The sequence below is a fragment of the Belonocnema kinseyi genome, chromosome 4 (genome assembly GCF_010883055.1).
Source record: "Belonocnema kinseyi isolate 2016_QV_RU_SX_M_011 chromosome 4, B_treatae_v1, whole genome shotgun sequence".
Taxonomy (NCBI): Eukaryota; Metazoa; Arthropoda; class Insecta; order Hymenoptera; family Cynipidae; genus Belonocnema; species Belonocnema kinseyi.
In genome coordinates this window covers 91,241,083-91,250,649 of record NC_046660.1, presented here as the reverse complement: position 1 = coordinate 91,250,649, position 9,567 = coordinate 91,241,083, and the positions used below count along the sequence as shown (strand labels likewise).

The following is a 9,567-nucleotide window of genomic DNA, read 5'->3' as shown; positions in this document are numbered from 1 at the left end:
ATATTTCATTCATATCTTGCTTAAACGGCCAATATTGTTTGAATTAATTCGAAGAATAATTCTATTGAATATAAAGAAAGTTTGTTTTCTTATTTGATTAATTCTCTTCGGAATTAAAAAGTTATTTGTTATAGCTGACTCAAACACAGTTATACTAAGTAGTAAATATAACAACCTTTTAGTCTTGATACATATTTGTTTCTTTATTAGCAATAAGGTTTTGGTTACTTTATATTCAATAAAATAATATCTGACATAAAACCACTAATACTAATTATCGAATAAAATATTTATAATTTTAATGATTGTCCTTTTTTATATTAAATTAATACGTTAACCTATTTTTAAGAATTAAAAAAAAAACTCCATTATTTAGTGACTGAATTTAATAACATTTTCGGAATTCACCAATGCATTACACTTTGAAATAATTAAAATAGAAAAAAAGTATTTAAAAAAACGAAATAATCATATTGTATTATATAAAATTCATAGAAAAAGACAGGTATTAGTACCTATATTGAAAATATTACGAATAATTGAATAAAATTCGTTAATCAAATATTTTTCAAAAAGTCAAGTCCGGAAAAGTTCTAATACAATTCTATATGGACATGCATATTTTTCGAAATTCGTATGTATTAAAAATGAATCGGGAAGATCTTTAAATTCTGGCACAAAGTAACTTAATAGCCTAAAGAGCTTTGCCAGAAACAATTTTTTGTGTTTAAAAGCTTTTCTTTAGAATTAAAAACTTTAGCTAAAAAATTAAGTGCAAGGTTATTTAAGGATTATGTCTGTTAAAAAAGTCGGTTTGAGTTAGCGGTAGAATCTGCTGAATGCACGTTAAATATTTTCTTTCACTTCATATTACTTCATGTTTAGAAGGTGTTGTTACTCATGCTAATTATATGATACACTTAATACACCATATAAAAAAATTAATACTCCAGGCTTAAAAGACCGGATGTTTAAAGAAAATATAATATCTTCCATTATGCATTGATATATCCAATGAAAGATGTTTTTGTAGGTAAATAGAAATTTCAAGAACCGATGACGCAACTACGAATTTTAATTCTCTAAAAGTGTCTCAGTTTCTGTTAAAATACGTGATTAAAGCAATAAATAATTATTCTATATTTTTCAATGAATAGTAAATATTAGATATACAATTTTAGTTGCATAACATCAAAATTAATGACTCATTTTTTTCATTCCAAAATTTGTTCTTTATCGCACTAACACAGCTATCACTTTTGCTCGTATTGACCCTGCCTTCTTTTTCATCTGCCCTATATAGATTGGAGTAGTATAGCCATATTTAGGTCAGCCATCTTATCTTTGTCGATAAAACTGATGGTTTAGATAAATATGACATTATCACCCCTAATATCTGTCTCAATAAGTCAAACGTGACACTTCATTTTTTTCTGATATTACATATTTCATACAAAATGTTACCGCACTCATGAGGTAATGGATATTTAGGGAAAATCGTAAATTAATTGAAAAATTCTGGACACCTTACTGGTCTATTTTGGAAACCGACTGTTTTTAGGAATCCGTTTATTCGCTCTATCTCAGAGCATCTAATGTCACGTGTATCATCCCTAGGGCACACTCGCCTCGGAAAAATAGCTGAGATCCTTCCAACGAGCAATATCGGTCCCTTGGTCGCCCTTAAGGCTTCGAGATTCGACCCCTGCCATTGAATCAGGGGTGCCAAGGAAATATTTGGGATCGAAGGAAAAATAGGGAATGAAAAATTTCGCACGAAATAGTCATCCCCTCTTGAATTTCCCAGCGATATCATCGCTCATGGCCATTACAAGGCTTCCAGTTTGCTTATCCTACATATTTAGAGAATGGAAGCCATTGATTTTTTGAAAAAGCTATAAAATATCTTACGTTAGAACAGATAATACGCAACCTTCATCTAGAAGTATGGGCGAATCATCGGTAAACAAATAAAACTTTATTAATCAAACAAATAAAAAATGTATCGCAATAAAGAATTTGAATTTAAAAATCGAAACTCTAGTAAATAACATTTTTTTCTTTCTAAGTAATCAGAACTGAACTGTAAGCTAAAACATTCAAAGTGGAACTCTTGAATGTTAAACTTTTAATATTAAAGCTTCACAGATTTTGTATTCACAGCACTGAATAATGTACACATATGAAGTGGAAGCTTCAAACGCCTTCTGATAAAGCAAATTCTAATTAAATGCTATTAAGCTAAAAAACTTAACTTCTAAACTTTTAGAAATTGAACAGTTCAAATATTTATACTTTAGAATAGAAATCAAAAGCATTACTTTCCCCTTTCAATAAAAACTGGCCTCTCCCAATTCAGAGAAACAATTAATCATCTAAATTTCCTCTTTTCAGAAAAGAGAAGAAAAAATACCAAATTCTTCCCTTACACTCAATAAAAATGTTAAAAAGGAAAAATAAATTCTTTTAAGTCAGCAAAAAAAAAATTAAAATTCCATGCCTTTCAACTCAACAAAAATCATTAAGTAAAAAAAGGCCCTCTTCCAATTCAGAAAAAATAGAAAACGAGATTTCCTCTCACCTACTCAATAAAAATATATTTTTTTGAATTGGGTTCTTCGAGTTCAGGAAAATAATTAATAACGAAAATGTACTTTCTTAAAACTAGGTAAAAATATGACAATTAAAAAATTAGTCCTCCAATTGGAAAAAAAATCAATAAAACCAAACTTTGGTCCCTTTCAACTTTATTAAAATCTTAAAAACAAAAAATATGACTTTTCCAATTTAAAAACAATTTAATATGGAAATTTCGAATGAGGATTTAAAATGGAACATTTTTAATGTAAAAGTTATTATAATTATTCATTGTAAAATTAATTATTTCGCGATTGAAAAAGTTAACAATTGAACTTAACATTAACAAAAAGTTTAAATCAAACTTTAATTTAAATTGAATTATTACATATGATATTTCAAGTGATTGAATATATTTTTCGTCTACAAATTTGTAAAACTTCCGATCAAAAAATAAATTATTTTCCAGTTTTTTACGGTCGCAACAAATTTCCGGTCATTTTCTGGGTTTCCCGGTTTCTCAGTCCAGTGTCCATCCTGTGCATTAGAGTCAAACTTAATGTAATCTTCTATTGATTTAAAAATCTCAATAAGAATCATTACAAAAATGTGAATGTATTTCTTTGGAAGTGGGAAGTTATCTAAAATCTTATATTTAGGCGTGAAATTCAATCAGAAATTTGAACAATTCAGAATTTAAAAAAATCCAATTGAAATGTTATAATTTTGAATTAAACTGTTTTAAAGTAACGTTTTGAAGCATAAGTCATATCAATTGGAATCATTTTATATAGAAATACAGTAGACTCTCACAAAGCGCCCGATGCTCGAGACCAAGGCCGTCACTAAGCGCCCAATTAGTTAATTCATGCTCCTAAGGTTTGGCGGGAAATATCTGTGACACGCATTTGCGGAATTAAGAAAATGATATTGAGTCATTTTAAAATGAAAAGTATAGAGTACAATATTAAAATCTAACTTTAGTAATACTTTAATCTAAAAATAGTCTTTTTTAAAATAACCGGTGATCTGATCGCATTATTGAAATCCTATAAAGACGGAAGCGTGCAGGAGAAGTGAGGGTCGAAACTTTAGCCGTAGGCCGTGATGATGGTAAAACTAAAATTGGATCTGGGATAATAGTCAAAATTGGCTTAAGCCCAGAAATCTTCGATGACCTTTCGGGCTTCTAACGGTCAGGTCCCTACGGCGTTATCGTGTTGCCCTTGAAGCAAAACTTAGCTAACACCGTTTATTAAAACTTTTTATTCCTGGTAGCAAATTCGAAGACTGGAGCTGACGCACTAATAAGTGTTCGTTTAGATTGAGCTTCTATACGATATCCTATGCTCAGACGAGTTCCCAACGTAATTTTCCACGATACAAGATGTTGCCTCCGAAGGAAACCGCGCTCGTAACAATCTTTACCTATCCGCCTCTCGGTGAAAAAAGTTTCGTTTCCTCGTCCAGTGCATTCTTTACATGAGTAAAAGGCGTTTTCTTAAAACAATAGTTTAACAATTCAAACTTATTTTTTAGTTTAGAATATTCTTATTTGCTGTATTTTTTATTTTTATGTCTAAAACTTTTGATCTATACGAGTTTTAATTTAATAGAAGTGTCCAGATCTGTGCTGTGATATCCAGAAATTTTGTGCACTTTGGAAAATGTAAGAAAATGCCGGGAATTCGTGAACAGATCCGGGAGATATGTGGTTGTAAATTTAAATAAAAATTTTTATTTTCTGTGCAAAAGTAATATTAGTGAATGATACGGTGCAATGGCAAAAGCATGCATCTAGTTGAGCGTCGTCGATTTATTACCAGACAATTAGAAGATGGTTAATCTTTGAAATTTATAAACCTATACATCCCGCAGGCAATAAATTTGTCTACTAATGTCAGCATAAAAGTCAAACTCAGATAAATTTCTTGTGCTATTTTTTCGGCCTTATTTCTGCTATTTTTTCAATATGGGGCAGTTTTTCTTTCTGAAAACTTTCACAAAGATACATACTACGAAGTCTCTTAGCTAATTTTACTTCCGTATTTAATATCAAGTAGAACATGTAATTTGCAGTAAGACATTGACTTCCTTCCCTTTGAACAATTAAAAATAATTTGGCTTAAAACTAAGTTCAGTCTAAAAAAGCATCAAAAGATAATGAGGCCTCGAAGACATAATGTCAAGATTATGTGATAAATATATTTTATATAGAAAAGACCGGAAATAAACGTAAAGAAACTTTTATTACGTTACGTTTTATTTCTTTCGTCATAAAACTTTGAAGAAACACACTTTTTATATTGTGTCTCCTTATCTGCAGTATTTTTTAGTAATTTTTATACTTGGCTTATTTTTCAGGTAAATAATATTAGATTTTCATAAATAATGGACAAATAACCGAAAATTCCCGTTAACTGCATTCAAATCTCTGATTCAAGCCAAGGTCAGAACCAAAAAAAGTGCTACAATCGAAAGTCTAGTTTATTTTATTTATAACTGCCAATTTTAACTTAACAGTCAGACATTGTTATATAGTAAATAAATATTCTTCTTTTAATTCAAGCATTTGAAATTAAATGGGTTCAAATTGGAATAGTTTAAACTTAAAAAATATTGAAGTAAACTTTCAAATTGCATAAAAGCGTAAAATTATAAATCCATTAATAAAATAATTTTTAATAAAAAATTGTTTAAAAAGTTTTAATCAAACTTTCACATATTCTTAACTACTAAGGCTTTCGAATTAAAACAGTTCAATTTTTAACGTTAAAATAGGACATTTTTTAATTTAAAGGTTTTAGAATAACGCATTAGAAACTGAATGATTCCATGATATTAAAAATTAACAATTTCAAATCTTTTTTTCATATTTTCAGAATTCGAAGAAAAAAATATAAATCATTGTCTGGAAACCCCCACCTTTTAATTTTTTCTTATAGGAGAATTTTTTTCCAAAAAAAATAGAATTTTCGCGTTTTTCTGATAAACGATTCGAGATATTGCAAAAGAGCAATAGGTATTTTGTATAGAAAATGCTTAGACCTACAAACATTGATCTTAACGTATTTTTATAGCTTTCATTATATTTGTGAGAAAAATGCGAAAATTTTATTTTAAGAAAAAAAACTCTCCTAGCTACACAAAGGGTTGAACCCGTATGTAGCTCACAGGGGTTCAACATTGTGAAAGGCCAAATTATGCAAAAAATTGACCAAAAATGTTAGTGTTGGTTTTTCTTAAAATCATCTTTAAAAAAGGACAGTGAAAAATATCAGTATAAGAATCTGAAAAAATTTATATGTCTGAATTAGATCAAAAACTATAGAAGTTTCGAGAAAAAATGTTTATTTCTCTTTTTAAAATAAATGTCAAAATTTAACTACTCGTAAATCTGTGGGAATTTTTTTCTCAAATTGCAAAATACATATCGTCTATTTTTTTCAAAAGCAGCATATATTGTTGCTCAGAGATTCAGCGACTTGAAATGTAAAACCTGCCTAATTTTAAATGGATTTCTTCTCAAAATATTGTTTTTGTAACAGTCTGACTCAGAACAGCATGTTCTACTTGAAACTACATACCAAAGTAAAATTAGGCGACAGTCTTTTTTGTTTCAATACAAAAGCTGTTAAAAACTATTGTTCTTTTAAAAAAATTCGTCAGTGATTCCCAAAAGATGAACTTTTATTATATAGGCATTTTTGTTACATAATTCTTTTACTTAATGATCCACTAAAATTTGGTTACCTGATAATTTCATCTTTGTAGGGTTCGTGTCTTTCGACAATCCGTCGAGCGCGCAGGCAGCGATTCAAGCGATGAACGGCTTTCAAATAGGGATGAAGCGGTTAAAAGTTCAACTTAAGAGGCCCAAGGACGCCAACAGACCGTACTAACCCACGTCCTAGCCTAGAAAAACTGGCCGGATAGCGCCCTACGTTATAACCCACAGAGTAAGTACGCCATCGATCACTGAATACAAGAGATGCTCTAAATTCAAATTTTAACTTCATGAATGCGATCCAATTTTCATCAAATTGCTCAAGCTTCATAGATTTTGTTAATTGGAAATCCGTTTCTCAATCATTCCAAATTTGATTCACACATCTCTATATTGCAGTTACAAATTAGGTCATTTATCAAAAGTGTTGCATTCGAGTCAATATATAGCGGCGAAGTAACTCAAATTATATTGACACTGTAAAAGAAGAATTAGAAAAACTTGACAAAAATTGTTTCTCACAAAAGATCACCGACAAATATGAATTTCAGTTTCAATTGATAGCAGATTTTTCATGAAAAATGAATGCCAACACACCATATAAAGTTCAGGGAAAAACACGTTCGAACGGCCGGTAGCTCAGGCAGTAGTGCTTCGGCTTCATAGCCGTTCGATAGCGTGTTCGATTATTACTGCCTGAACTATTATTTATTTGTATTTTGTATTCATTAAAATATTTATAAACTTCATTTCCTTCAAAACTAATAAATATAATAATTTTAAGTAATAATTGTAAGTTTAAGTTTATCATTAGGAAGCGGACTAGATATGATATGAAAATGGCCATGAATCGCCTAGGAAAGGACAACCACTGCGAGCCGAAGCGATTAGAATTGAATATTCATATACTCCCTGAATACTCTGTACTAGGACCCCTCGGTTCGCAGTGAAAAACTTCCGTGAGAAAAAGTATTTAAAAATTATTTTTGCACAATTTTTGAAAAATACTTAGCTATATTTTATATTTATAAACATTTCAATACATAAAAAAGTGCAGAAAGCGACATTATTTTTCTTAAGTTTGAACATTTTTTCTTAAAAAAATGTTTTTTCTTTCATACAACAAGGCTAATATATCATTACAATTCTTAAAATCATAGAAATTTTTTTTTCACAAACACGATTTTTGGTACGAGTACATAAATGAAAATCTCGTACGTCATGAGATTATCGAGAATTAAATTCATTCGAATTGTAGCATCCAAAATAATTTTGAAAGCTTTTTATCTCTCAAATCCTAATAGTTATCAAATGTGATATCTTTTAAGTTAAATTTCTACATATTAGAAGGCCTTCGAATACAGCTTCCATTTTTTTAATTCAAATATTTTAATCTTATAAAAGTTTTTTTAACGTCTTCAATTTATAATACATTGATAAAATTAAAAAGTTTAGTATTCTAAACGCATAAACATCGGTCTATCAATTTTGACCATTCTTTTTTAAATTTGCAGGTATTGTACGAAAGTATAAGCCCAGTGGAAGCTCGAAGATCAGAAGTGACGAGTTTAAATCACCGCTACAACGCTCTGCACCGTAACAACCTAGTATACTAGTTAGTTAATTCTTTAGAAGTAAAAATAGAGGTCATCGGAGGAGCTTCGCCGTCATCCACGGAAGATTTCACGAAAAATGGGGAAAAATCGGAGAACTGTTTTGTCTCTGATCAGCCAGGAAGACCAAAAATGTCAAGGATCTTTTTCTACCCTATAATCGTTTACACTCGAGGTTTGTTAACAATCGCTTGTTCTTCAGAATGTCTCGTGAGAAGAAACATCGTAGCACGAAGTCACAATTATAAAAGAGAGCAGTCGTCAAATTAAAAAAAATCAGACTTCTGTCGCTCATGGTGTTCAAAGATTTCCCCAATATTTGCGTTTGACTTTTGACTTGCTACGATGACTGCTATTTCCGAATTCACTAGACTGAATATTCGTTTTAAGAGGCAAGAATTTTCGATACAGGGAAAGATTCTCTTTCGGGTCTTCAATTGCAGGCACAGCTTCGCAAAAAAAATGCCAAATCTAGTCAATGCTGTGTTGGCGATTTTTTCCACGACTGATCACAAAACAACTTCATTACGCTCGACGCAAAATGTAGGTTTTATACCAGGTTAGGAGCGATATTAGTCACCAGCTCTTTTACCATTTTAGCGACAAAAAAACCCTTGATTAAAATGATAATTGTAAGATCTCGAGATTGGATTAATTAGGGAAATAAATTAAAAGAATTTCGAGAAAAGTGTATGAAGGTTAATATCTGGTGACTTTAGAATTTTGAAATAGAAAAGATCGATTTTTGAGGTGCGACCTTTATAGTAAATAAGTGTCTGGAATTTTTAATGTACTTAAAGGTGTTTTTCGAGAAGAAAACGCGTTTAAATCACGAGGATTTTAGATCGATAGAGTGATAAATTCATCGATTGAACGCTCCGATCCCATTTCGTTTTGTCGACCGATCGCTTCAACCGCGAAATGCCAACTAGGCTGTGATTTAACGAAAAAAGAATTAACAGATCAGTGTTTTTTTAATCTCAAAAAACTAGTGCCATTGTGGATACTTATTTAGAATTCTTCCAGCAGAAATAAAATTATTAGTTTCTTTATTATTATTCAAGAACAATTATATTAATTATTAAAAAATTCGGACATGTTTTTGAGGTTTTCTACTCTAAGACCCAGTGAGTTGATTTTTTAAACTTAAAAGGTGTCTTTCTTGTGAAATTTAAAATAGAAATACCAAATATATATGAGTCACGTCGATCTACAATTATATATATCCACCTCCCGTCTGTTATTCGTTATCAGGCGCGACGCGTCTAAATCTTAAACAGATTGAGCTAAATAAAATACTCGCCATTTCGCGGTCGGTAATCGGTCGATAGACGACTTTTTCCTTTGGGAAAATCCTACGACGGCGAGGAGAGCGATGGAACGGAGAGGAAAGCTCTGATCTGCCAGAAAAATTAAAAACATTTTGGGAGGAAAGGGGAAATTAAATCAACCAATTAATTATTAATTGAAAGACGTATAAATATAAATATATAAATATGAACATAAATATAAATAATATATACATATATAAATATAAAATACTGATAATATATTGATCGAGAAACGACTAGCGACTTAGTAAATTATTCTAGTTCTAGCTAAATTCATAGAAATAAATTATTAGGGGGTGAGTAAAGCGGAAGGGTGGGT

At 30.4% G+C, this 9,567-nt stretch overlaps 1 protein-coding gene across 1 annotated transcript in view; it reads left to right on the top strand.

The window, feature by feature from the left end:
* The window catches only part of LOC117171951 (CUGBP Elav-like family member 4), a 92,674-nt gene extending 83,704 nt beyond the window's left edge, over positions 1–8,970 (top strand). The window contains exons 11-12 of the mRNA XM_033359635.1: positions 6,352–6,536; positions 7,819–8,970. Coding sequence (XP_033215526.1) covers positions 6,352–6,479 — 128 coding nt within the window. The 3' untranslated portion in view covers positions 6,480–6,536; positions 7,819–8,970. The remainder of the gene's footprint in view (positions 1–6,351; positions 6,537–7,818) is intronic.
* The last annotated feature ends 597 nt before the right edge of the window (positions 8,971–9,567 follow it).